Source organism: Lonchura striata, chromosome 1, assembly GCF_050655825.1.
Source record: "Lonchura striata isolate lonStrDom1 chromosome 1, ASM5065582v1, whole genome shotgun sequence".
NCBI classification, from domain to species: Eukaryota; Metazoa; Chordata; class Aves; order Passeriformes; family Estrildidae; genus Lonchura; species Lonchura striata.
This window is the reverse complement of record NC_140703.1, coordinates 113,688,499-113,715,767: the sequence shown is the minus strand read 5'-3', so window position 1 is coordinate 113,715,767 and position 27,269 is coordinate 113,688,499. Positions and strand designations below refer to the sequence as shown.

At 47.2% G+C, this 27,269-nt stretch overlaps 1 protein-coding gene across 6 annotated transcripts; it reads right to left on the bottom strand.

Annotated features, from left to right (window-relative positions):
- Positions 1–1,518: 1,518 nt before the first annotated feature.
- LOC110479435 (cystathionine beta-synthase-like protein) lies at positions 1,519–27,269 on the bottom strand. Of its 6 annotated transcripts, none has more exons than XM_085586578.1 (18): positions 27,091–27,231; positions 21,115–21,246; positions 19,924–20,135; positions 19,591–19,697; positions 18,717–18,851; positions 15,688–15,767; positions 15,104–15,238; positions 14,541–14,610; positions 12,962–13,053; positions 12,016–12,141; positions 11,227–11,311; positions 10,925–11,030; positions 10,131–10,205; positions 9,281–9,415; positions 8,225–8,333; positions 7,896–7,925; positions 5,644–5,728; positions 4,126–4,370 (listed from the first exon to the last, which is right to left on the bottom strand). In XM_085586578.1, exons 2-18 carry the CDS (start codon positions 21,154–21,156, stop codon positions 4,261–4,263), a joined length of 1,734 nt encoding a protein of 577 aa, XP_085442704.1. In that variant the 5' UTR covers positions 21,157–21,246; positions 27,091–27,231; the 3' UTR covers positions 4,126–4,260. The 6 variants fall into 6 exon arrangements, 4 of the variants coding, with proteins under 4 accessions (XP_021402435.2, XP_085442716.1, XP_085442704.1 ...); XM_085586582.1 differs by having other exon boundaries at positions 27,032–27,170; XM_021546760.3 differs by lacking the exon at positions 7,896–7,925 and having other exon boundaries at positions 1,519–4,370; positions 27,091–27,269.

Here is a 27,269-nt window from a genome sequence, read left to right as displayed (position 1 = left end):
CTGGCCTCTGTTTTTAGGTAGCCCCAAAAAGGCATCAGTACAACCCATGGAGTGTTCAGTGCATCTGAGGAGCTTCCCCTGATGCTGCAGCTGCTGCTGGAGGCTCCAGGGACATCCAGGGAAGAGCAGAGCTGCTGGCAGCTCCTGGAAGGACACAAGGCACGAGCAGCTGCCACCACGCCGTGTGTCCCCCCTTCCCTGTCAGAGCTGCTCTGCTCGTGCCATGGGGCAGCTCAGCTCGTTCCTGTGTCCTGCTGCATCTCACTGAGAATCACTGCCTGCCCTCCCCAGGGACCTGCAGTGCTGGGAATGCAGGGCCAGGGGTGCCCACAGAGCCCTTGCCCTGCCTGTCTGGGCACACAAACCCAGCTGGTTGCCACTGGAGGAGGCACTGACCTCCCCAAATATGTTATTTGGCAGGCGTGAGGGAAACCATGGCAAGTTTTTAGCTCCTGAAAGAGCAGTGGAACCCGCAGTGTGAACAGCACTTGGCTTTTCCTCGAAGCAGAGGTGGATTTTTCCATAGGACAGGGTGGTGGCAGGTGAGTTGGCTGCTCTCAGTGCCCTGGAGTCAGCTGCTGTGGGCTCTGCCCTCACCCACCATCCTCCAGCACGTGACAAAAGCTAGCAGCACTTCCATCAGCAACACCACGAGCCTGGCCTGGTGGTTCTGCTGCCTTTTTTTTTTTTTTCCTCCCCCAGAGAGAATTTATTGCTTTCACAAGGCACCTTCCTGGACTGAAGTCCTCCCTTTATCTGCAGAACCAGCACAGCTGATTGTACCCAGTAATTTTCCTGCTGGTGACCCACGAGGAGGGGCAGCTCGGTCCCGGGGCTGTCATCAAGCTGTGACTCAGCTGTCAGGAGCTCCTGCAGAAATGGGGTTTGGGCAGTGCCCTGCTCCCAGCCCCAGCCTGGGGCTGCTGCTGCTGCTGCCGAGGTGCTGAGGAGCTCTGCTCCCTCAGGAGCTGCCCTGGCTGGGAGCTGAAGCCTGCTTAGAGCCTGCTGCACCTCACCAGGCGTTCCTGAACCTGTCCAGCTCCTGCAAGGTGGAACTTGATCCCTCGCACTTCCTGCAGCTCTCTGTGCCTGGGCAGCCTTTGGCCTCTTGCTGAAATGGCTTCATGCATGGGAGGGATGCTGGCCTGCTGCCCTCAGGCTGGGACAGATCCAGGTCCCTTTTTCCTCCTCTGAGGGGGCTGCCAAAAGGGAAAGGGAAGGCAGGGATCTGCCAGCAATAGCAGCAATTTGGGTATCACGTGAGGAGGATGTGCAAGATGAAGTCACCCCGTGCTGCTGGACTGGGGTAAGGAGACGAGGCTGAGGACAGAGCACTGTGTGCAGGGGAGGCACCTGGACACCCAGCAAGGAGCCCATGCTGGCAGGACTGGCCTCCTTCCCTCCTTCTGGAGACATGGGAAGAGCTGCAGAGGCTCACACTGACAGCCAGGGGTCTTTCTTACAGTCTAACACATCCACAAGCTTGAACTGGCATTAAAAAAAACCAACCCAGAGCCATTCTGCAATCAAACAGCTTTTATTGAACTCTTTGTATTGTACATTTGTCCACATCTGTGCAATAAACACGGCTCATAGTGGTGATTTCTCCCAGCTCCTTGAAGCATAAGAAGTCTTCCCTTTTCCTTAGTTGACACTACACAGTAAGAAAAGCTGCTGGATGACAGGGGGCAATGTCAGGAAACTTCTGACAATGAGCCTTGTGTGAGTTTTATAGCAAACAGAAGTTTTCAGAAATGAGCTTGATGGGCATATGAGATTGGTCTGGCTGCTTAGAGGAACCCCTGCTAGCCAGAGTTCTGGAGTCAGCCACAGCTTGTACAAGAAATGGGAAATAACACTGGACATGACAATGAGAAAATGAACCTTAAGTCATTGCCTGGTAACTGCTTGCAAAAGATTTTACAGATTTTACTGAATAGCTGTCTTCAGGTGAGAAAATAAAAAGTATTTTTGCAGAGCCAACATTAGGACTGAGAATCTCCTACCGTGACAAACAAATAAAGCATAAATTGTTGATAAAAATATCCCTGTGCAAAATAGTTTTCAGGTTTAGTCAGTGCTTGCAAAAGCAGCAAAGGTAAACAGAAGATGCAGGCACTCACTTCAGAAAAAAAAAATACAGTTCTGTTCAGGCTCTGGCCTTCAATTTCAGGTAAAACACTGAACAAACTGCAGTGTCTTTCTTGGTCTTCAGAGCATTTGAAACAAAGACAAGCCCAGCTTTAATCAGCCCTACCACAACTAACCAGGACCAGGCTAGCAATGAGGTTCTCAGACATGCAAGAAAGCATCACATTTAGAAGCTCGTGCAGAGGAACTTCAGCCCTGCTGGATTCCCTGTCCCCTCCTCTCTGCTGCCTTCATCCCTGCCATGGGAAAGAGCTCTGGAAAGTTTTTCAGTTGTGCAGCAACTCCATTTATCAACCCAGCTCCTCTGGTCTCACCATGCTGCTGCTGTGGGTAAGAAAAGCCTTCTCCTCCCTGTGCCACTGCAGAGAGGAGACAGCCCCTGCTCTGAGCAAAGCCCAGGGGAGCAGCTGAATTCTTGGGATCCTTTGGCTTACTTGGGATGCTTTAGACTCCCATCCTGTGTTCCCCACCATTTCTAACCACCCCCTATGCCTCAGTCCACAATACTGCCAGTTTTCATGGCACTATGGGGATTCACGTATGAACAGTGATGCAGAAAAACAGATTCAGATTTTTACACTTCTTTATAACTGACTAATTTGCTGCCCCACCTTTAACTCCCCCCTTGTGCTGCTCTGAAAAGCAGCTTTGGGAACCTCCTCCTACCATTCTCATGTTTCTTGCTGAATTCAGTTAGGTCAGGACATGGAGCTTTGACAAGGGAAAAGGACAAACCTCAGCTACTCAAGCACCTCCCTCCCTGTTGCTGTCAGCAAAGGTCAGATGGAAAATGGGGGAAAAAACCCCATCAGATAAAAGCCAGTAAAGTTTTAGCAGTAATGCTAAAACCTAGCAGCAGTGACAACTACAACTGCAGAAAGGAATTCACCACCCTTTAGAAACTTTCAGTTACTATTGAAGTTGTACATTTTCAGATTTATAGTAGTATTTTTCCCCAGAGCCTTGGGGAAAAATTGTCTTAAATCTTGAAGAAGTGTGTGAATTTAATGGCAAACCACAGTTTAAGGTAGGGATGGGTCACTTGCCTTCAGCAACAGCCCTAATCTGAAGGAGCAGCCAATGCAGGGCTTTTCTCCTGGAATGAGGCACTACAGAGTAAGAGTACCTGAACAAGACTTGAAAGAGTTCACAGCTCCTGACAGATTATCTTTTGCTCTCCTAAAACAGTCACAATAAAAAGGGACTCTGAGATAAATAAGAGGGTGAGGAGGGAAGAGGAAGGTAACAGATGAAACAGCATAATTTAAAAAAATCTTTGGGCAAGATGGTTCATCTTAACTTTTAAATATTCTCTTACTTGTGCTTACTTATCAGGACCATTGGAAAAAACAAATAGGTCTGTCATGGCAGGGAAAGCTGGTGCACTGTGTAAAACAGTGTCACTGCTTGTTGTTTGTCACTTCACTGCCATGCTTCTAACTCACACCAGCTTTTCCTCAGAGCAGAGCAAGCCTCAGCTTCAGCCCTGAGGATTTTTTATTCTTTTACAATGATGCCACCAAAAGGGAAACCCTCCTTTCTTCTCCCCATGCCCCAGTCCCAATTTTGTCTCCACACAGGTAATACCTAACTTAACACTAAAGTAATATTTAACTTAACACCCTTAAATAGGTGGGGGGAGAAAAATCCAGAACTTTCCAGAGCTCCCTTGGGCCTCTGCTTCAGTAACTCTTTATTTCAACACATTTTATGATTCTAAAACAACATTTTGGAAAGCCAGCCTTTAGACATAACGAGTAAGGAACAAACCAGTTAATTTAGGCAGCATTTTTTTTCACATACATATATATGTATATGTGTATATATATAGGTAAAAAAATAAATTGTCTTGATAAGAAATATTGCTTAGCCTGATTAAGAAACAAGTCCCAGAAGCTGGGCAATACAGCAAGACACATTGGTGGGATAGCTAACACTAGGATAGCTAACTGCTTATTTTTAGAATTAAAAAAAAACCAAACAAAAAAAACCACCCAAAAACCAAAAAACCCCAACAAAAAACCCCAAAAACATTCTACTTAAGACATAAAGCTGATTCTTTGTTAGAGGTTGCAGAATGTTGAGGAGGCTCCAGGCTGCTGCGTGGCTTTAGTTGGATTTCCTCCCGCGCTCGCGCGCGGTCACGAAGTTCAGGAGGTCGATGGCTGTCACAATGCCAAACACCATCTGCCGCTTGCTGGAGGAGCCATCCGAGTGATCTGCAGGGAAAAAAAGGGAGTTCTGGCTCCAGGAGGCACTAACACACCCCCTTCTCCGTGGTTTTAGTGGCAGTGTTTGTAAAATCGGGGGCTGAGCCTGGAGCTGTTGGGTGATGCTGGCACAAAAAGCTCCTTGGCCAATAGTCACGGAGCAATGACAAGGATTTTCAGCTCAGGAAAGCTCCTCATCAAAAGGGACACTGAAACTTTATGGAAGGAAGAATAAGGAGCCAGTGGATTTATTTTTCTTGACACAAAAATTCCAACCAGGCCCTTTTGTTATGAAGTGTATTTTCCTCAAACATTAATTACTCGAAACAGCTGCAAGTGGCATTACTCCACTGGAACCAGGGGCCACTTGAATGGCCCAATGGAACCACATTTTGGGGAGGAAATGTGACACAACCATCTTCCTCCATCCCTGTCAACCACAGAATAAAACCCACAATGCCCCATTTATATCCAAAAAATATACTAACCATTTTGTCTTTGCTGCACTGACAGCACAGGTTCAAGTGATTTTCTCATTGTGAGCCTAAGCCTTGACTTGGGAACCAAGTGGCCACATGACCCTTTATCAATTGTCTAAATTCCAGTTCCTGAAGTCTGCCTGTACTGAGATGTTTAGTTTACTTTACTTCTCTACTCGGTTTTTTCAGTCAGCTGGACTGTCCTGGGCTTTTTTTTTTAATCTCTATTTCACTGCAAACTTCCAGTGAGATTCCTGGTTTATAAATGGTCAGCTCAGAGCCAAGAGCACATCCTTATGGAGATTATCAGGAACAACCCCAAATGAGTTGGCTTTTCTTTTTCCAGTTATTACTGAGAAGCTGAAGATTTAAATTTATCTGGCATGACTTAATATTGTTTTGAGTCTCATTTCTCAGTGTTTGTAACTTTGCAAAGTTGTCTGCTATTAGGAAGATTGAACAGGACAAAGTATTTTTCACATATAAGAGTGATAAACCTCAGATTTGGAGATTTATTTAGTCTTACTAATCCTAGAATGGTTTGGGTTGGAAAGGACCTTAAAATAATCTTTTTCCACCCTTGCTACAGGCAGGGGCCCCTTCCACTACACCAGGTTGCTCCAAGCCATGTCCAGCCTGGCCTTGAACACTTCCAGGGATGGAAATTAGGCTTAGTAGCACAAATTTAGACAAAGAATGAGGATTTTTCTTCTTCAGAGCTCACTTCACACACTCACACTCTCACTTGCTCCTTGTTACCACTCAAAGATTTGCTCTCACGAGGAGCAGTACTTTGTACTCACATTGAATTTGCTCATGAACCACCAGAGCAAAGTGATCTATTTCCAGGATGTGAGAGAGTTTCCCCAAGTTGTCTTTCAGGTTAATCTGAGGAGAGAGTTACAGAACTTGAATAAAACAGCCCTTTCCATTTTTTAGCAGTTAATAATCCCCATACACTTTGTACAGAACTAAAATCAATACATCAGCATTTGTGTACTGCTCCCATCTGAAGCACCAGAAAACACCAACAAATCAAGGCCAACTTAAAAGATCAGTTTTCTTTGTTTCCAATTTCCAAAAAACCACTAAGCACAAGATGAAGTTATTCCTTCTGGTTCTGTAAACATAATGAATTTAATGAAGATCTGAAAAGTGCTAATAATCAAAGAAGGTCAAGTATTCCATGTGTCTCAACAAAAGAGGTGACTATAAAATACTTTATATTTGGTGATTTTATTCTAAAAATACTGAAAAAGTGAACTAATCACGCTGCAAATAATTGTGAAAATAAATATGATCTGCAAAGGTAGAAAAGCCCAAACAAAACAAAAACAAAACCAAGGGTGAAAGATTACTCAGCTTACACAGGATTCAGGTGCAAATCAAGGAACAGAGATTTAATAATTAATTTTCTTTGTGAAGCTCAACTTTGCTAAGACTGAGCAAGAAAGCACCCTGTGTGAACTCTGAAAAAAATACAGATATTTCCAAAACACTTCAGCAATCACCTGCTGCAGTCATTTCAAAAAATGCCTGAAACTGTTCAAACATGAGTTAACAGATAAAGCAGCAGCTCCATTAACCAGGTGAACTCTCCCCAGCACCCACCATCTGACATCCTTGTATTAAAGGAATCCACAGCAAAGAAGAGTCCTGCACTGCAGGTTCAAAAAGCCTCTCTGTGAGAAATAAATGCCACAGCATGAGCAGCTGGGCTGCACTGGAACACAGAGCTCTGCCTCTGACTGGGAGTCAGAGGATTCCAGCAGCCTCTGTATAAGACACCTGCTCTAGTCCAGACTGAGGAACCAATCCTTAAATTTGGGGGCCAGGAAAGGAATGAGGTGAGAAAAATGCCACATGGAGTCACCCCTCAGTCCCAAATCTGCCTTCAGGGACTGGGCAGGCTACGAATAACCAGGACAAGCAGCCCCTTGGCAGCACTGGGACAACCATGAAGGCATAAACATGCCTAGAGATGCTCAGTGGAAATTTAACAGAACCCCCACAGAGTTTTCACCTGCTTGTTCAAGGTCCTTAAACATTTTGCCCACGTGTTTTCCCACATTTAGGCTTTGTTTTTAAGCTTACTAGGTCTCTAGGCAGTGACTACACTACACATGAGTGGGAACCCAAACCACTGGAACTAACATCTGACTCTACAAGGATGGCTCCTCCCTCCACTAGCACTTTTTTGGGTTGGCAGATTATCCTGTGACTGGTGTTTCAAATCCCCAGAGCACAACTGTACCTTCAAAAAAGCTCTAAACCTTCTGCTTCCATTCTAAGAGATTATCATAAAGTAATTGAGGTGATCCTACCAAAGCAGGCTGCCCATGTTATAAAATCACAGAATGGTTTGGGGTGGAAGGGACCTTTAGGATCATCCAGCTGCTCTGCCATGGGCAGGGACACCTCCCACTATCCCAGGTTGCTCAGAGCTCCATCCAGCCTGGCTTTGAACACTTCCAGGGATGGGAAATCCTCTCTGAGCAACCCAAAAAAGCCAAAAGACCCATCTTTCCAAAATGTACCTTTGCCCTGGTTTGCAGGCTAAGCCTCTTATGTGATGCAAACTGTGGTATCCCATGTAGGATATCAGAAGTGATTTTGGTGACACAGGTGATTCATTTTCCCAATTTCACTCATAAACAAGCCAAATCAGCTTGACTAAAGTGGCAAGAAAAGCAAAATCCACAACACTTCAGAGGTTATGTGCATTCCATCATGTTTCTCCATTAACCCATCAATTCAAATGGAAAATAACCATTTTTAGTTAACATGTCAGCAGTACCACAGCTTGTGTCACTCCCCTTCCAGCCTCCACCAAGAAAATACCAGAAATAAAGGGAAGATAAATGGTTAAACTGTTCTTTACTAAAAAAAGCCTTCAAGCTGCCCATGGCAAGAGCCACAGCCTCAGAAGTGCAGAGAATTGGCTGATGCAGCCAACACCAGAGCAGCCCCAGAAACCATCCCACGCCACCAGCCCCAGAAACTCCTGAGGTGTCCAAGTGAGGGAGAACATGAACTAGGCAGTTGTGTTACGCACCACATTTCCCCATGATGCTGGATTATCTGTCTGGGGAGGAAAAAACAAATTTACATTTGTCCATAAAGAACCAGCACCCTTGGGTGGCTCACAGGTTGAGCAGAAGGATTAAACACACTTCCAGAACACAGCACTCAGTCTACTTTGGGACAGTGTCAGAACTTAAATCCTGGTGAAAACTAAGTGAAGCCTTTTTAAAATAAAATTCTGTGCTCAGAAGAGCTGCTGGCATGGCCCCAGGTGAACCTCACCCAGCCTGTGCACTGTTAGCACACCTACTCCAGTACTTGCAACCAGAGAACCAGGAGCTGCAGAATACACCTGCCTACCTGTTGAAATTGCTTGTAGATTACTTTTCTGACTTCATCAGAAGGCTTAACTTTTCCAACAAGCAGTGAGGAAAGCATGTTACCCAGGGTAACCATGCCCAGAATCACCCTGGGGAAGGACAGACAAGACAGGGATAAACAACACAACAGCCTCAGGTGCTCCTGTAGAAAAAAGCATTCACTCTCAGCCAGCCTGGAGCAGTCAGTTCAGCTACTTGAGGGTAATAATGCAGAATTATTGATGGTACACTTGGATTCTGTGTGTCTGCAGGAGACAGAGTAGAGCTCTCAGAGGTTCTGGGGACTCACACACCAGGTGCTGCAGGTCCTTCTGAGCACCAGGACCTTTTCATCTCTGCTCCTTGCAACTGGAGAGAGCTACCTGCAATCTCAGAGAGCTTTTGGAAAGCACAAACTGCTCCATTTTTTTTTTTTTTTTCACACTCTCCTCTGTCCTTTTGAAAGGTGTGACAGCCAGAGATAAGGTCACCCCAGTGTGGCTCATTTCCCTTCTCCCTGTGAGGATCTACAACAATTCACCCCTCAGGTCAGCACAACTGAGCAACTCCTCAATGCTCAGCCTGTCTGCAGGAGGGCTGAAGGGTGATAAGGCACATTCCAGCTTGCTGGGGACACCCTGGTTCATGGGGGTCACTGCAGCACTGCACTGTAACACAGTGTGCTGAAGGAAGCTCTGACAGACATGGGCACATTTGGGGTTGGTTGTTTTAAATAGGAATTTTTGCTTTCTTTACGTTCACCTGGTATTATTGAAAGAAAATAAATTATCCTGCAGAGACACAGTGAGTATATCATAATAATCATTAGAATGATGTGAAGGGTAGGACAATCCTGGCATGAAAACACAAAGCCCAGCACTGTTGTGGTCAAGGGAACATTTCTGAACTACGTTAATAAACAAAAAAGGATGGGTGAGAGGACACCTTTCCATTATTTCCACCTCCCAGTACTTCCAGCAAGCATTTAAGAGACACCCCTGAGGACCAGGTGAGGGAAGTGAAACATATGGATGAAGAGTGATATATGTGGACATACCCAGATTCATCAACAACTGGTACCTGGTCGAATCCCTTCTCCCGGAGAATTTCCACAGTCTTTGCACAGGTAACAGTTGGAAGCACAGTCAGGGGGGCAGAAAGACTCAGCTCCTGAATGCTGATGTTCCACCACCTGGGGAGGGAGTGAAAAACAAACCCATGCAAGTCTTATGGAGAACACAGAGCCAGCCCTTCGTGCACAGTGGCCTCCAGCACCACAGGAATGACAAAAGGCTGCAAGGCAGAGTCAGAATTCAGCCAGAGTCAACAAAGCTTCAGGGCTCTCAGGGGTTATTCCCAAAGTCAGAAAGTCTCTGAAGTGTGAGAAGGCTTGAAAATCAAACTCCTTTCCTCATTTCACCTACTTTCTACAATTACAGATAGTCAGTGGAGAGCACTGATCTGCCCAATTTCATTATTTACCTCTCACAGAGAAAATTTTGCACTCCTACTCAAAGACCTATCTGTATTTACCATCATTATAGGCAACAATTTAGGGAAGATTCCCTTCTAGCTACGTAGACTTGCAGTGCTTTGCACTCAATAACTCTGATTTTGGAAGGATTCTTTGCATATTTTCCTTTTTAAATTCCAGATACAACGCTTTTCATTAAAAAAACCCCACTCATTAAGTACCAAATTTTCTGCTGCTGCCAAACAACTCAAGGAAGGATATGAACTCATTAAAATAGATTTGATTAACAGCTGCAATTATACATCAAGACAATAGCATGGAAGATCAGCTAAATCAAAGGAGAAGTGTGAATTGAAATGAGCTTTAAATTAGCAGCTGCTATAAACTCAGTTGAGTAGATTGATGGAAATCCAAATGGATCTGACTGGCTTACCAGGGTTTGTTGCCAAGGTCTTCTTCTTTCATGAACCCTTTCTGAATCATCCATTTGTCACTCAAGAACTTGGACCTGCAGAGCACCAGAAGTGAAAAGCTCATCAGGAGGGGTTGAACATCTGACAACAAACAGAGACAACTGCTCACAGCTCACTGCCACCAACAGATAAAGTGTAAGTGGGAAGAGGACATCATTTGCCATCCAAACTTAGCAGCCAGGGATATGGAGAAGAAATACTCATGGGGACAAAAAGGAATCCCACAGGAAACAAAGCTCCAACTGCATCAGCCCCTTGCAATTGCCTGGAATGGAGATGTGTCTTGTCTGCAGCTGCTGTTTGTCCAATATTGAGCTGGATGCAACATGGGTGAGGAAACTCAGCTAAAAATACCATGTTTTGGGCTATGTTTCAATGTGATTGGAGAAAAACTTTCCAGCTCAGCTCAAAGCCCTGACATTTCTGCCTGCAAACCCACCCTGAGCGTGGCTGCTGCTGCTGCAGCAGGACTGGATCCTGCTGTGGGCACAGGAACCCTTCCAGGAATGGGATAACCAGTGATCCCCCACAAATAACACAGTGAAAGCAAGGTGTTTGCTGTGAGAAATGCTAACCAGTGATTATCTACTGAAATCAGAGCTCAGATTTAAAGATCCCTGCTCCATGCCAGACCCCTTTTAGACAGCTCAGAACTTGTGCCCCAAAGACATTCCTTGCTGGGATAAGTGGGTGTTCCAAGGTCTGAGGGACTCCCTGACCTCTGTCCCAGAGAGAAAAGCAGCAGGTTCCTTACATGTAGTTCCTGATGGAGTCAGGGCAGATGACAACACAGCGCTGACCCTCCTTCAGCTCCTTGGCTGCCTTCACAGCCACAGACATGGCACTGCCCGAGCTGCCCCCTGCCAGAACACACAGCAGGGGCAACACCGTCAAACCACCACGTGAGAGCCATCAGAAAGGGAGGAGGAGAAAGAACAGAGGAGCCCAGAGCGAGGAGGACAAGATCTGAAGTGGAAAGAGGTCTCTGATCTGCACAAGGCTTCAGCCTCCCACGGACTGCTCAGAGAAAGGCAGAGGGCTCCTGCCTGCTCTTACCACACAGCAGCCCCTCCTCGCGGATCATCATCCGTGCCAGGGCAAATGACTCCTCATCATTGCTCTTGTACCACTGGTCCACTGCCTGGGGAGGGGCAGGAGACAGAAACAAGGCTCTGTTTGACTCAGGAAGGACAGGGGAACTGCACAAGAGTGAATTCAGCCCTGGCTCTTTGAGGGAACAGCTGCCCTACTGAGCCCGGGGTTTCCATCCTCCTGCAGATGCCAAGTGGGGTTTTTTGCAGAGGTTAGATGATCACATCAGCACAAAAGGCTCCTCACTGGAACCCTTCTGTGAGAGCAGGCTGCTGTGAGTCAGCCTCAGACAGCATCAGCTCCCTCCTCTCTTGGAAGGCTTCCCAGGGACACAGGCTCTGCTCGGGACAGTCTTAACCTTGTCCAGGAGGGGCTGGGATGCTCTGCTGGAAGGTTTGGGTTTGTTGTTTTGTGGGTTTTTTTGTGATTGGTAAGTTGGTGTTCTTTGTTATGTGTCTGTATTATTTTTATTGTGTGTGTTTCATGACTGATTTTTTTGGGTGTGTTTTGGGGTTTTTTTAAGCCTAAGTGTGTGCTGTAGGAAAATGTTTCTACAGCATTTTGACCTGGCATTGCAGAACTAATGTGGCCAGTTCAGAAGCCTTTCAAGGGCTGATGGAAAGAACAGGAATAGTTCTGTCTGCTAACCCTTCCATTTCAGCTCAACACTTCCCCAGGTTTTCCTCTGCCTTTAATCTCAGTCCCGCATCCCAGCAGAGGGCAAAGGGCAGTAAACCAAGCAGTGAGACTTACAGATCTATCCAGCACTGTGGGGACAAAATCATATCCAATTCCTTCCACTTCATACATTGTCTTGTCAGTCTTGTTCAGTTCTTCTGGCTCAGCAAGGATGGAGCCTTCAGGATCCACACCTATAATCTGGAGGAGCAGTTTCCACTCAGGCCACCAAGACACACAGCTTTGGAGAGCAGAGCCCCTGTGAGCACTGGCCTTGTCACAGCTGCTGGCGGCACACAGCCAACCTGCTCTCCTGTTCATTTCCTCCTGGCAACATTCACCTCCCCTGGGAGAAAAAGGCTTTGCTGCTTCTGGCCCCCCTGGAAACCCATCCCACCTTCTCAGACCGATGGCCCCACTTGTTCTACACATGGGTTTTGCTTGGTTTAAACAGAAAACAGGGTTTCCCTGAGACAAGGCTGTCCTCGTCCACATGCCAGGCATCATTACAGACAACTCATTTTGTGCCAAGTGCAAGCAGATCAGTTTTATTTTCTTTACCACTCTCTGCCTGTGTAGGAAAATTCTCAAGATTGAAGCAGGATCCCGAGTTCTGTGAGGAAATCTCACACATCACACAGGAAAACACACAGGCTGCTGTGTGCAGAGAATTCCACTAAGCAAAACCCCAGAGCAGCTGGGGAAGGCACAGCCAGGGAGGAAACCCAAGGCTGCAGAGCACAGCAGAAGAAGGAACCTCCAGAGAAGGAAGTTTCCCAGACACCCCATCGAGGATCTGAGGGTTCATCTGCTGAGCCAAACCTGAACTCTGGTCACCAGTGGGACCACAGCACAATGATTTCAAACATAGAAACCCTCTCTGCAGCCAGACCTACCTTTTAACTGAGAAACCCCAAGAGCTTCCCACAGAGAGCCAGGGCAGGCTTACAAGGAGTGGGATGTGCCAAGGGAAGCAGTTTGAGGAGACACTACAGACAAAAGCAGTGGGCTTCTCACTTACTTTGCACCCTGGACACTTCTCCTTCAGCTTCCTGGAGATGCCAGTGATGGTACCTCCCGTGCCAGCTGTGGCCACCACCATGTCCACCTTTCCTGTTTAAGGGTGTGGGAGAGAAGTGTGAAATCTCCAGCAGGAGGATGGATTGAGAGCCCACTTACACCTAAGGAATGACTTTCCTGAACAAAAAGGCACAAAGTGGCTGAAAAGGGCAGGGTAGGATTCTGCTTCCCAGGAGCTGTGGTGAGACCTGCCTTGAAACTGCATTGCTCAATCATCATTTTCTCCAACAAGGGTGCTGAAATGTCCACCAGAGGCCTGGCAAGGCACCAATCTGTGGCACTTTGGACACAGCTGGATGTGGCCCACAGAGCTGATTGCTGCAGTTTTCCTGTTCCTGTCTCTGCTGATACAGACAAGTCATTCTCTAAGTTAGACTGAGCAGCCCATTATGTTTGTTAATTAACTGAGTGAGTGCAAGAGCATGGCAAGGCATCCCTGGGGAGAAATGTTAACACAACTACTCCCTCATTTTCATGTGAAGAAGGCTGTTTTGGCCACTAGCACTCAGAGTGAGTGTGGATATGATAGTTCATCCCTGTGTCACCACCTACAGCTTCTCTGGTGCATCCACATGACAGCTTTGTTAATTAGAAAAAAAGGATTTTTAAAAGGTCACCAATTCACACACAAAATCAATTGCTTAGCAGCCAAGAGAATTACACCCCACTAAGCAGGGGTAACTGAACAATGCCTGGGCTGTAAGGGGAAGTAAACAGAAACAAGAAGACTAAATCTGGAATTCATCTGGATTCTCAGTTTGTGGGATGGCAGCTTGTAAAAGTGTACACAGTTTAACCCAAAGTTTGTCACAGAAAGACAAGGCGAATCCTCTGAACAGCCAATTTTAGGAAGGAGGAGAACCTTCCACATGGTCTTCACCTTCATGGAAATTAATTTACTTGCTGATTTTCTCATCAGAAGGTCCAATCAGAAACTGCACTGTTTAATAAGGCAGGTCTGGAGCCCTCTTATGAGTCCCTTCTGTGCCCTATGGAAATGCCCATGTGGCTGCAGCATCACAGGGAATGTCTCCAGCAGCTCTCAGAGCAGCTCCTGAGCTGAGGAACGAGCCCAGCTCTGAGGAGAGCCCTGCAGAGCCAGAGGGTCCTGCTGCTGACAGTGTGACACAGAGCAGCTTGTGCTCCTGAGGACTCCTACATGAAGATGCTTCCAGGTATTGGAGTATTTGCTCTGGGAATGCTAAAACCCTTATTTCTTCATTTGTGATCAAAGACTGACCCTATTCCATACCAGTCTACCTATGGGGCTCTTTTTTTTTTAAACACCACTACTTTCTCCACCTGCTTGCAGGCAGAGAAGTCTAAAAACCAAATGGAAAAAAAAACCCCATTACTAAGACTACTGAAATATGGTTACTCACTAACAACACACAGCACGTGCATGGGGTTTGCTTTATCAAAATCCATGCTTTTCTCATCTGAGGGCTCATTCTCCAAGCACATAAGAACAGGGCACTGCCAGGGCTCTTTGAAGGGGTTCAGCAGTGGAGCAGACCTACCATCACACTGCTGCAGGATCTCCTCAGCTGTGGTGTCGTAGTGGGTCAGGGGGTTGCTGGCATTGCGGTACTAAATAGAAAGGCAGATCAGCCAAAAAACAGATCAGAAGTACAAAAATCACATTTTGAGCGAGTCCAAAAACATTTCAAACAATCCCCAAACCCCACAGCACCTAAACACACTCTCTGCAGAATGCTTCACTGTGTATTATCTGGAACTAGGCCTCCTAAGTGACCTATTTAAGCACAGTCCTAAGGTGCCAGCACCCTCCCATGCCAAAATCAGTCCTAGCAACATGACCCCTGTGTCCATTCTTCCTCAAGGACTGCCAGCCCGGTGGAAACAGACATCCTAAGTGCTGTAGTTCTGGCAAACACCAGCTCATTGCTGCTCTCTAGTGACTGTAAAAACTTCCTTCCCTACGTGGTGACTGCTCAGCCCCAGCTCCAGATTTGGGGCATCTTCTCCTCCAGACACACAGTGAGAGTGTTGAACAGACAACCCAGAACACCACAGAGCCTCCTCCATGCTACACCTGCACCCCTGACACCTTGGCTCTCACCTGGTCCAGGATGTGTGCATTGGGGATTTCATTCTTCAACCTCCAGGCCACTCCCACGTGAGATTCAGGAGAATCAAACCTGGCTGTAGTTGGGGTCCTCACAATCTCAGCACCCAGAGCTCTCAGGACATCCACCTGCAGCAAATAAAGGTGGTCACAAAACCCCAAAATACCCTCAAATAGGCTCCCTTTACACTCAGCCCCAAGGCCAGAATATTTGCAGGATATTCAAAGCTTCAGCACTGTCCTCCTTCACCATCTGCTCAGTGAGGAACAGCTCACCTGGGGCACAGGTAACCACTTCAATGTGCCAGGCAAACCTCAGGCTGTCTTGGCATCTGTATTTCAAACAATTATGGGAGTTTTCAAAGTGGCAGTGCTGTGGGGATGGATCTTAAAGACATTTTCTATCCATGGCCAGCCAACTTGGATTTCTCCGGGCACTGGCAACAGCACCTCAGCAGTTTTCCCTGGCCAAGAGCCTTCACCTTTGTTGCTGAAGCCCCAGCAGTGATCTGCAGCAGGAGCTCTGCGAGTGCAAACATGTTTATCTTTCAATTCTTGAAACCAGAGGCAGCTCTGACCTTCTCCATGCTCATTTTCTCTGGCATGACGATGATGCAGCGGTAACCCTTCACTGCCGCCGCCAAGGCCAGCCCGATTCCTGCAAGCAAGCAGAGGCAAGCAGAGCACTCAGAGAGCAGCAGCAGAGCTCAAAAGCCACAGTGCCAGCCTTGGCACGCCCTGGCTTGCATCACATTTCCACCAGAGTGCCTCCAGATGGGCGGCAAAGGGGAAGTTTCTGCCTGTCGGGTTTACGGGTGCTGATTCTTGCTTGAGGTTGGCAGCCCAGAGGAAGTTTAGCCAAGGGTGGGGGAATTTGGCATGTGCAAACTGCTGGCTTTACCACATGCACATCACCTTCCTCCTGTCTCACCCACTTCATCTTCCCAGAATTAATTTGGGAAAGGAATGTGCTTTAAGCCGGAGGAGGCGAGAGGAATCACTCGGATTCTGCCAAAAGGTCTGTAGAGCCTCTATTGACTCACTTCTGCTTAAATCCCTATTTGCAATGTGCTGAAATGAAGTCCTGTCTAAAAATAAATTATTTAGATGTCGTTGGTGATTGAGGCTCTAATACACTGTGTCAGCTTGCTCCCCCAGTGAAGCAGCCTGGCTGCTGGGGACAGACATCTCATTTCTACTCTGAAAATCTCCACCTCCAGCCTGGTTCCTGCCTGGGCACCTGAAGGGCTGAGCTCAGCAGTGCTGTCCCTGTGGAAGAGAGGCTTACCCTGCTGTCAGGTCACCTCTCTGCTGATCAGGTTGGCTGAGAGGTGTGAGAGGTCAGGCTGCAGCTCCCCTGCTCCTCTGGGCACCAGCACATGCAGCTCACCCTACACAGAGACTTGCCTGTTCACAGCTGGCTCTGGTTTTGTGTGGATTGCATAGGGGAGGAAAAAAAAAACACCCTAATAATCTTTAACTCTTCCTGAAAGAGAAGCAGAACTCACACCTCAAACAACTCAAGCAGTGTTTGATATATTGGGAAGGGAAAGTTTTCTCAGTATATTATAAATAAATATGGATGCCCAAATACACAAATAAATAAGACAGCAGCAGCTTCATTAAAGCCAAAGGCTGAAGAGAAGTCATCCAGAGCTTCATTATGGTCTGTGATGAAGAAAGGATTTTGAGACCTGAACTCTAATACTTTGTACTTTCTACCGCTGATCTGGAAATGCAGCAAATGTCAAAACAGGACTTTGGCTGAGGGAGAACTGGGATGCAGAGAGGATAAAAAATATAACACATTAGCTCTCACATTCAACATACCCACTAGCCCTGAGCAGTAGAGAGCAAAAACCAGTTCTCTCAGGTTACTGTGTGCCCTGGTCTTTGCTCTTATGTGACCAAAAAAATCAGCTTTCTGAAGTAATTGTCCTGTATCTCCTTCAGTTCTGCCTTTCTGGATTCTGTGCAAGTAGAATCATTTATCAGGCACTGATCCAGAGAGAGGGATGTCATGGTAAGACCTTGGATACTGGAGGAATGCAACACACAAGGATATTTTCCACTCCAGGCCATTGTTCAGGCAGGAGGTACAGCCACACTCACTAAGGCTTCAGCTGCCCTGAATGCCCCCAAAATCCCCTGATCTCTCCCAGAGCAGCTGAGCCAACAGCAGCAGATGTGACCTCCCAGTTTTCTGCTGCAGGCTGGGGAGCTGGTCACAGATCAGCTCATCCCCTGCACTCACATCAGAACAAAACCTGCCTGCCCTGTGTCTGTCAGAAAGTAGCAGTGGGTGCAAGTCCAGGGAAGAGTTTAGGAGCAGGATCAGACACCTCTTCTGAGCACTGCAGGCAGGAGGGCAGCTTCCAGCTCACCCCATGAACCTCCTCACAGGAGGCAGTGTATTAGACATTTAACTATTTCTATTTAATAATATTGTGCATTTTATATTTGACTCCAGGGGGAATATTCCAGGTGTTTTTGACTCCCTATGAGTAGAGCAGCTTAACACAATTACAACAACTTTGACACAGGAGCCCAGAGTTAACTCCAGGCTGCTCAGATCAGCAGTGCTCTGCCTTGGCCCCTGACCTAAGGGGGCTGCTCCTTCCTCCAGCCCTCCAAGGAGGAAATGTGGGCCCAGGTGGAATCTGCTGACAATCCAGGTGTGCAGGGGCTCTGTCAGGCAGTGCTGTAAGGATGCAGCTCACCTCCCATCTCCCCTGCACCAGCATGGAAAGGGCTGTTCCTCAAACCTGACAGGAGAACCATGGCACTTCCCCAGCAGAAAGAAGGGGAAGATCCAGATTCACACTGATGGCTCAAGTTTTAGCTTTTCTATTTTCCAGATTCTGTGCTGCTTTAGTTTGTGGTTCTGAGCTTCACATGATGGGATGCTGAGCTCTGTGCACAGAGCAGGGAGACAAAACAATTCCTGCTCCAGCTGGGCACCAAGGACAAATGATCCAAACCTCAGCCCAGGAGCACAAACACCGTGGGCTGGAGAGAGAAAAACAAGCAGGGTGGGACTGCCTGGGCTGGAGCTGGAATGGGACAATGAACTCCAAGGTGCCAATGGAGCAGAACTGATCCCAGGGAGAGCCCCGGGAGCGCTCGTGCATTTTGGGACCATTTTGGGTCATTTGGGTGCAGCCCTGGCTGGGCTCTGGTGCTGCCCAAGGTGGATCCATGGAGGAGATCCTTGAATAAATCCCTGCTTTATTCTGTAGCTCTGTCTAGTCTCTATTCTAGGTCAGCTTTCACAAGGCATCAACACCAATCTTATGGGTGCTTTTTCCCCAATAATTCCAGTCAGACTTGAATTCCTAAAGACCCTTGTGAGTCTGGCCTAGCATTTCCTTTCTTTTAAAGCAAAGAGGTTCTGCAAGTTAGCAGAACACCTTCCCATCTGCTGTGGTCAGCACAGGACACTGCAGAACTGTTCCATGTGAGGTGGAAGAGGCACTGCTCCCTGCACCACACAGGCAGGAAGAAATTCCCCTTCCTCCCTGCACAGGCTGTGACCTCAAACCTGCCTCTTCCAGGAACAGCACCAGAGCATTTCCCCCACCCTTTCCTCAGTCTCTCCATGCCCTACCTGTGTTCCCAGAGGTTGGCTCTATGATGGTGTCCCCAGGCTTCAGGATCCCAGCCCTCTCAGCATCCTCCACCATCCTGAGGCTGATGCGGTCCTTCACGCTGCCCCCGGCGTTGAAGTATTCACACTTGGCCACTGCAAACACACAACCAGCAGGGCTTCAAGGATTTCAGAGCTCATCCAGCTCCACCCCCTGTCCTGACCAGAGACACCTTCCACCAGAACAGGTTGCCCCAAGCCTCATCCAACCTGGCCTTAAAAGCCCATCTTGCCCCTTTCCCCTTGCCTTCTTTGCCCCTTCTCTTTTCCTGGTGAGTTCTCCAGCCAAAAAAAAGTTCTGATCAAACTGAAGTTTCTCTCCAGAACTCCCAGCATTAATCCCTTCATCCCCTTCAGGACTCTGATCAGAGTCAGTATCTACAGTATGGCTGGGTTTAAAAAGCCAACTAAACAAAAAAACAAAAAAACATTCACTGACAGTTTCACCCCTTTAATCATTTTCAGTGATCTTTAGTGATAACTGCAGGGCTACCTTCTGCACACACTGATGAATACTCTGAATAGGAAAAGCAGTCAAAAACTTCAAACAATTTCTTTAAATTCAAAAAATTATTTTCTACTAAGAACATTTAGGGTTTTCTACAGAAATGGAAAAGCTGCAGGAATTGTTCTCATGAGGTACAAACCCAAAGATGTTTTAGATCACCAGATCCTAAAACCCAGAAAACTTGCCAAGGAAAACCAGGAATTTTTCTTCACCATTTCCTGCCAATTCCCTGGACTCCTGTGGCCAGGTTATATGACACTACTAACCCCATCCACCCAAGCTTGTGAAACAGTCTTTGTAGTTTGTTCTCTGCCTGCAGCAACTCACAGAGTTCACACTTGAGCCCAAAGTGCTTCCCAATCTTGTTGATCCGCACCAAAGGTGTGTTGCCAACTTTATTCAGGATGCTGGGCAGGATCTTCAGAGGCTCTGGCCTGGCACAGACACAAACAAAGTCAGTGTATTCACAGAAGGGTCACACAACAACCACACAGCACTTACTGCTTTTTATTTCTCCTTTATCAGGCTGGTTATTTTAGCTATTTTACTTCAAAGGAATATCCATTGGATACAAACTCACAACATCAAGTCCTTGATCCAAAACATAGATTAATCAGACCTGGATTCGTGCTGAAAATCAGCATATAAGGTAACACTTACAGGCTGGTATGATGATGGGGGGAGGCAGAGAGGGGCTTCCCAAGCTTCCAGGTGCATTTGCTGGGTGTATCAGGGCGGATCCACTGCCTCTCCTTCTCATTAGCCTTGCAGTTCTCAGCGTCCACCCCACCAGACACTAAATATTTGGCAGGTGCATGAGGGCATGAGTTTGTATCTGGCTTCTTCTGGGAAGGAAGAGTAGGGATTTCATTCTTGGCGGAGGGAGAAAGAAGAGAAAAGGAAAAAAAAGGAAAAAAAAACTGAGTTGATGTTTCCATGGTACTGTGAGGATGGGGAAGTATTTCAGCATCATCTTGGTTTCCCAAATCCTTATCACCAACACAAGAACCTGCACTGCAAGTTTGGGAGCAAAAGCTCACCACAGTGCTCTACACAAAGATAATTTAAACACACATGTGCTCACTGTAACCAGCTTCCACAGACACAGGACTATTCTCATGGGAGGCACCTCTCCCATTCCAAAAGCTCTCAGAAATGAAACCTCCCCATTCCAAGCAGGCTGGAATACAGCAAAACTGCTTGGTGACTAATTAGAAAACTCTGCCAGAAGACTCTGCATGGCTGAGTGGTCACAGAGAACTCTTCCAGAAAGGTTTCACCAGCACTTTCCTCCACAGCAGCTCAGAGCCCCATCCAACCTGGCCTTGCAGCCTCTTGGTCATGGCCCTTCCCTGGAAAGTTCTCCAGCCACAGAGCTCCTGATAAAAATGTAAGTTTCTCCCCTTGTTCAGCCTGTATTTCCACTCCAGTACTCCCAGCATTAATACCTTCAATTTATTTCATTTTTTATTTATTAATCCCTTGAATGGGGCTGGTGGAGGGGGGGGGGGGGTGTGAAATCCAAAACTTTCCAGAGCTCTCTTGGGCCTCTGCTTCAGTAACTCTTTATTTCAACACATTTTATCATTCTGAAACAACATTTTGGAAAGGCAGCCTTTAGACATAATGAGTAAGGAACAAAGTAGTTAATTTAGGCAGTTATTTTTTACACACACACACACACATATATATATGTAAAAAATAAATTGTCTTGATAAGAAATATTGCTTAGCCTGATTAAGAAACAAAGACACATTGGCTGGACAGCTGACACCAGGATAGCTAACTGCTCTCCCAAATCCTGGTGATGGAAAGATGAGCAAAGAGTATTCCACAAAGAGCTGTCAGTACCTTAGAGACAGGAACAGGCCTTTCTGATGCAACCTTCTCCATGGTTTTTTGCTGGGGGTGGTGGCACAGAAAACAGGATTTTCTTCAGGAGAACAACTGCTGTGGGTCACAAAACTGGAATCTTCTTCAAAGCTGCAGATCATACAAGTTAGAAGGAAAAAAAAAAACCAAAAACAAATTATCAGGAAACTCTCACAGGGGCAACACACACATCTTTTTCATAGGAAAAAAAAAAAAAAAAAAAAAGAAGCTGCAAAACAAAGTGAAGATTACTTCTGTAAACAGGATTAAAAAGAAATCATGCAGCAGAGGTATTGTGCAGGATTGATGGAGGGTGCCCTGACCCTGTCCCTCCTGCATTTCTTAATCTTCCCTCTGCCCTATCCTCCACAGTAAGCACAAAACATCTTTTATCAGACCTTCTGCAACTCCAGGAGCTTGAAAGCCACAAAAAGTAATAGGAAATACTTCAGTTCACAGGAAATAAGAGTCCCAGAGACACAAAGGGTGAAAGGGCTTCATGGTGCTGTCCCCAGAAAAACCTGTACACAACTTTGGAGAAGGCTTTATCCAGGAACAGAGGCCTCTCCACCCTCGAGGAGAGCAAAATCTCACAAGTTCCTACCCAAAATTAATTAGTATTGCATGCACAGTTACAGTGATGCTGCATAAAACACACACAGCAAACACTCCATACTCCTAGCAGCTGTTAGCTCCAGAAATTAGTAAACACAAAATATAAAGTTCATTTCTCCTACCAGCTGCTCACAGAGCCTGGCTGCTTCCTATCAATTAAAGACAAAAATCAGGCTGAAATTTTGGAAAGCATGAGGGTTTTTTCCCCCCTAATATTTGTTTTCTTCATCACTGTTTTGCAGAAAGGTTCAGCACTTTCCATTGCTGAATTGTGCTGGAAAGGGTCCCTGGCCTCAAGCTCCTGGCAGATGCACACAAAACACATATTTAAGATCTCAGAGTTGATGGCCTGGTGAGAAAACTGGAAAAAATCTGTATCACAGCATCAGTGACCTTTACTATTTGATCCTGCAAGTTAACACGGGCCACTGACCACTGCTGCCTCAGGCACTCCAATGCTCTTCCTGCAGGCTGGCTGGAAAAAAAAGCCTAAAACATTTAAACTGCTCTACTCTATGGAAAAAAAAAAGCCAAAAAAAAAAACCTCTGAAAAGATCAACTTTACACACTAAGACTTGAAATAATTTTCCTTCAAGACAAAAAGATTTCCATGCCAGCAAAATTATATAATTCTATTTAATCATGTTAATACACATATACGTACATATACAATACATATATAAAATACATATATAATAAATATAATCTATTTAATACATGACCAAGAGCAAAAATGGATTATAACCTGTCATAGATGGATCATAATCTGTCATGGACCACTGACCAGAGTTAGATTGAGAGACACAAGCCTAAAAAAGCAAAAATTCCATAAATACACAACATGTAGCACCAACCTGTCTTTTCTACCAAAAATCAGCTTACTTCCAGTTCCAGAGAAAAACCCAGACCTCATTAATCTTTCTAGGATATATTCTGGTTTACAGTCCAGAGTATCAGTGGTTTTGTTTAGGTTTTTTTGTTGGTTTATTATTATTATTATTTTTTGTTGTTGTTGTTTTGTGTGTTTTTTTTTTCTGTTTGTTTTTGTTTGTTTGTTTTGTTTTGTTTTGGTTTTTTTGTAAAGGAGAAGTACAGGAATAGTTCCAAGGTTTCCAGTGAGGCACAGGCTCCCTCAGACAGCTGGCATCAAACACTGGACACAGACAGTGACTGCCTGTGCCACAGGTAACACTGACAATATTGACAAAGTCCAGCTAAAAAGGGGACCTTGCTGCCAAAGGATCAAATCTTTGCAAAATACACAACAAAAGCAGCAAGAGTTTAGGAACAGGAAAGTGAAAATTTTGTTCCACTTCTAAGTTATCATAAAATAAGAGCACAAAACCTTCAAGAGCTTTACAACACCAGCTCTCAGTGTCTTTCAAGAGTGTACAAAAACTGAGATGAAAGAGGGAGAAATTCATTGCAGTAAAAAAAAAAAAAAAAATTAAGAGGTTTATATGATTTGTTCTTTGTATTGATGGCAGGACAGAAATTAATATGGCTCTCAAAAAGCTGCTTTTTGGAGCATTCCCTCTGGACTGGGCAAGGCAACAACACCTCATTTTCTTTATTGTAAGGCAAAAATTTAATAATTTACTAACAGCAATTCTCATTACTTATTGAGCAGCAGAGACTGAGAAAAAGCTGTATTTATTGCCCTCAAATAAGCTGTGAGATTCTCTCACATTTTCATAATGGCAATACTTGATGTTTGATCCAAGTTTCAATAATGGGGCTTCAACTGCACAAAAACGAGGAGAGAGACAAAAAGCTAAAAATCCTGTCACCAAACACTAACCTTAAGCAACATAATTCTTTGCTTACAGCCTTAGGTGACACAACCTCAGCAAAATGGGGTCAGATGTGGTCTAGGACATCCAAATTCCCACCCTGATCCTCCCTACAGGCCCAAACCAGCATTTTTTTCTGGGGAAGCAGGACGGGAGGATGGCAACTCTGCTTCTGTAGCTGCAGCTGAACACTGCTCAGCAGAGGCCAAGGGAGAAAAGCTGCAGGAAGAGCTGCCCATCTTCAGGGAAAAAAAAATTCTGTCAGCCTGAATTTAATTTTCCTGTAAAGGGGAACACTCCCATAACTAGCTGGGGGTGTGGGTAGAGTCTAACTAGAAAAGCCTGAGTAGCTCCTGCCATTGTATCTGCAGATCACAGAGGCAAACAAAAATAAATTAGTCAGAGAATTTGCAAAGCCACTTAAACCTAAGTCACAAAGGGGAGTGGGACAGAGGGATGAGATCCAGAAAGTTTCACGGGCAAAGCTCACACCCCTGCATCCATCTCCACAGGGAAAGTATTTCTCAGCTCCTGGAGAGCAGGACTGGGGGCCAGAGAGTGAAATGCTGAGCAGCTGAGCTGGACTCAGAGCACAGACGGGTCAGGAGCTGCAGTTTCCATGGCTGTGCCAGGAGTGTGATACCAGCACTAATGCACTGCACTATTTACACACCCCCTGTGCAACAGGCAGGTCAGCTGAGGCTGCCCTGGAGCACAGATGAAGCTGTCCAACAGGCAGCTGGAAGAGCTGAATCAGAGGGAGGTGGCCCCAGGGGGCTGCTCAGGAAGGGATGGGATACAGAATTCCATTCTGCTGCAGCCTGAGAAAGGGAAACCTGATGGGGTTAAGCAGGTGAACAAATGAACCACTGCAGAACAGTTGTTCTGCTCAGCCTGAGCACCACAGGGTCTTACAGAGCTGTAGGGTCTTTGCAGGTAAGCAGATGCAGCAGTGCCCATCCAGCCTTTGGAAACACCATAGCTGCAACAGGTTAAGGAGAAAGTCAAATATTTGGTTTTTTTCTGTGAGAGTGTGTGTGTCCTTGCTGCTTCCTCAGGAGCAGCCATCCCTCCTGTGCCAGGAGATATCAAGTGACCTGGGGAATGAATTAATTAATATCTGGCCCTAGGCAGAGATCCTTCAAGAATCCAAAGTCTTATTTCCATTTTCTCCCACAGAGCAGGTGAGCACTTGCACGTCCTCTCGCTGATCACTCTTTAAAAGCCAGACTGGCTCACTCATTACTTTCTAAAAGGAAAGAGGCACTTCTTTAATGCCCTCACCTCTGTAACCTTGCAAAGATTAAACTCTAGCAGCAAAGCAACTTCCATTGCTGTGGCAGTTGTTATCCTAGAAATAACAATTTCTAGGATAACTATGGTTATTCTAGAAATAACAATATCTAGAATAACTACTGTTATTCTAGAAATAACAATTGCTATTCTAGAAATCCTAGCCAGGGAGAACAGGGGAGTGTTCAGTTTGCTGTGCCCCCAGAGAAGGGAAGCTGTGCCTGCAGCCCTCACACAGGTGTCTGAGAGCTCCATGTCCTGAGCTCACTCCAGCCCTGGAGTGAACTGATAACCCTGGACTCACGTGAGAAGCATTCTGAGTGAAGACTGATGTCTTCAGGGGCACAGCAGCATTAGAGAAAAGACTGGAGAATGCTTTATCTGTGTTTTTACCTGTTGCAGTCAAAAACTTTCAGTATTTTTTTCCCTGCTTCTAGTTCCCCCTCCTGAGCACACAGAGATGGACCAACACTGCAGCAGAGCTCTTGATCTGCTCACCAAAGCAGATCTCTGAGCCCAGCTCACCCAGCACAGGGAGAGGAGGACTCCAGGCAGGGTGACAGATGCTCAGAGATTAAACAAATTGTCCAGCAGGACAAAAAGAGGGAGCTGCTCTCTGTTTTGGACCAGGTCACTAAGACAGGCAGAAGCACAGCAGCCCTTCCCCAGCACCACCGTGCCTCCTGCACGGCTTCCCAAGTTCTGCTCACCCAGGGAGCTCTGACAAAGGCTGGCAGAGAGCTGGGCAGGAAGGCAGCTTTTGGCTGATGCACATTTTGTGGAATAGACCAGCTGCCATCACTCTGGCTGCAGCTGTGGAGCTTTTAGCAGGACCCCCAGAGCAGCCAGGAGCACGGCACCGCTGTGTGCCTGGTTCCTGTGCTCACGTGCAGGCCACAGGCCAGTAGCCAGGGGCCAGCCCATGCTAGCCACCCTGGCAGGCTGCTGTGCTGCCAGTCCCTGAGCCTGCACGCTCCAGGACAGGGGTCACTCCTGCCCCTGGCTGCCACCACCCTCGTTAGAAGCAGGCTCTGGAGTCAGGGAAGCTGGGTAGGGCAGGGAACCAAGGGCCACCAGCTGGTATGGAAAAGGATGTGAGTGCAAATCCCCAGTACTGGGCCTGCACTGGCACCTAAACCACACTTCACCAGTGGTGATCTAGCCAGAGAAGAGAAGCAGCAGGTTCTGAGCAGGTCCCAGCTTCCCAGGAAATGCCTTTTCTCTCCCACACAGGATCCCCACGTTTCCCCTGCCTCCAAGCTCTGTGTTTTTCCGCCTTTCCACAGCGCAAGCGTGGCAGAACACGGAGCTCTCACACCTCAAATCAGCAAACAGACTCCTGGCAAGGGTGAGCAGAGTGAGCAACTCTGCTGGAACGGGGCCCAGCACTCCAAAACCTCCGTGGTCAAAGGCTCTGGGATTACAGAGACACACAGCAGACTAGATAACCCGACCAGGAACAGAAGAATCACTCGTCTTTCAAGTTGTGGCTGGCTCAAGACACCAGGAGCATTATTAACACAGCTACTGAACAGCTCCCAAGGTCCTAGCCAAGTTCAGATCCCTCCCAAGTGAGGAGGGGTAATATATGAAATTGAATGTAAAAAAAAAGCTTCATGGTCCAGTGCATCAGCCAGACTTGCCAAAGAACCTTGCAGGAGAACCTCATGGCACCCACGAGAACAATGGGCAGCGAGCCCAGACCAGCTGGAGAGACGCTGCCAAGCCCCGAGAAAGACCCAAAAGGCACAAAGTCATCCTGTGAACCTGTAGGAAAAGCAGAGAGCCCAACCCTGCTCCGGGCTCAGAGGAGGCGCCCCCAGGCACCCTCCTGGGCATCCGCAGCGGAGCCAGCACCGCCGGGCGCCTCCGGGGCTCCCCTCACCCGCAGCTGCCTCTCCCTTCACTGCAAAACCAAAAGAGAAGCCCAGCACAGAATCACAGAATGGGTCAGGCTGGAAGGGCACAGTGCGGCACCTGTCCAAACTCCCTGCGCCAGCAGAGCCATCCCGGAGCACATGGCACGGGATCGCATCCAGCCGGCTCTGGAATATCCTCACCCAGCCGGACTCCACAGCCTCCGCGGGCAATCCGCTCCGGCCCGCAGCCTTCCATCGCCCATCCCCTGTGGGATGTGGGGCACGGCCACCCCCAGCCCTGTCCCCCCCGCATCCCGCTCCCGCGGATGATGCAACCTGCGGCCGTCGGGATGCGGCGGCTCCCGCCCAACCCTCCGCTGCGGCCGCCGCCTCACCCGCGCGCTCCGGACGCTGCCCAGGACACGGCCGCTGTGGGGACGGAGGGGACGGTGCCTGTGGGAGGTGAGGAAGGTGAGGATGATGAGGATGATGATGAAGATGAAGGCGCGGGGCCGCGCGGGTTTAAGAGGAGCCCGCGAGCCGCGGCCCCGCCCCCGCCGCGCCCCGGAGGGGC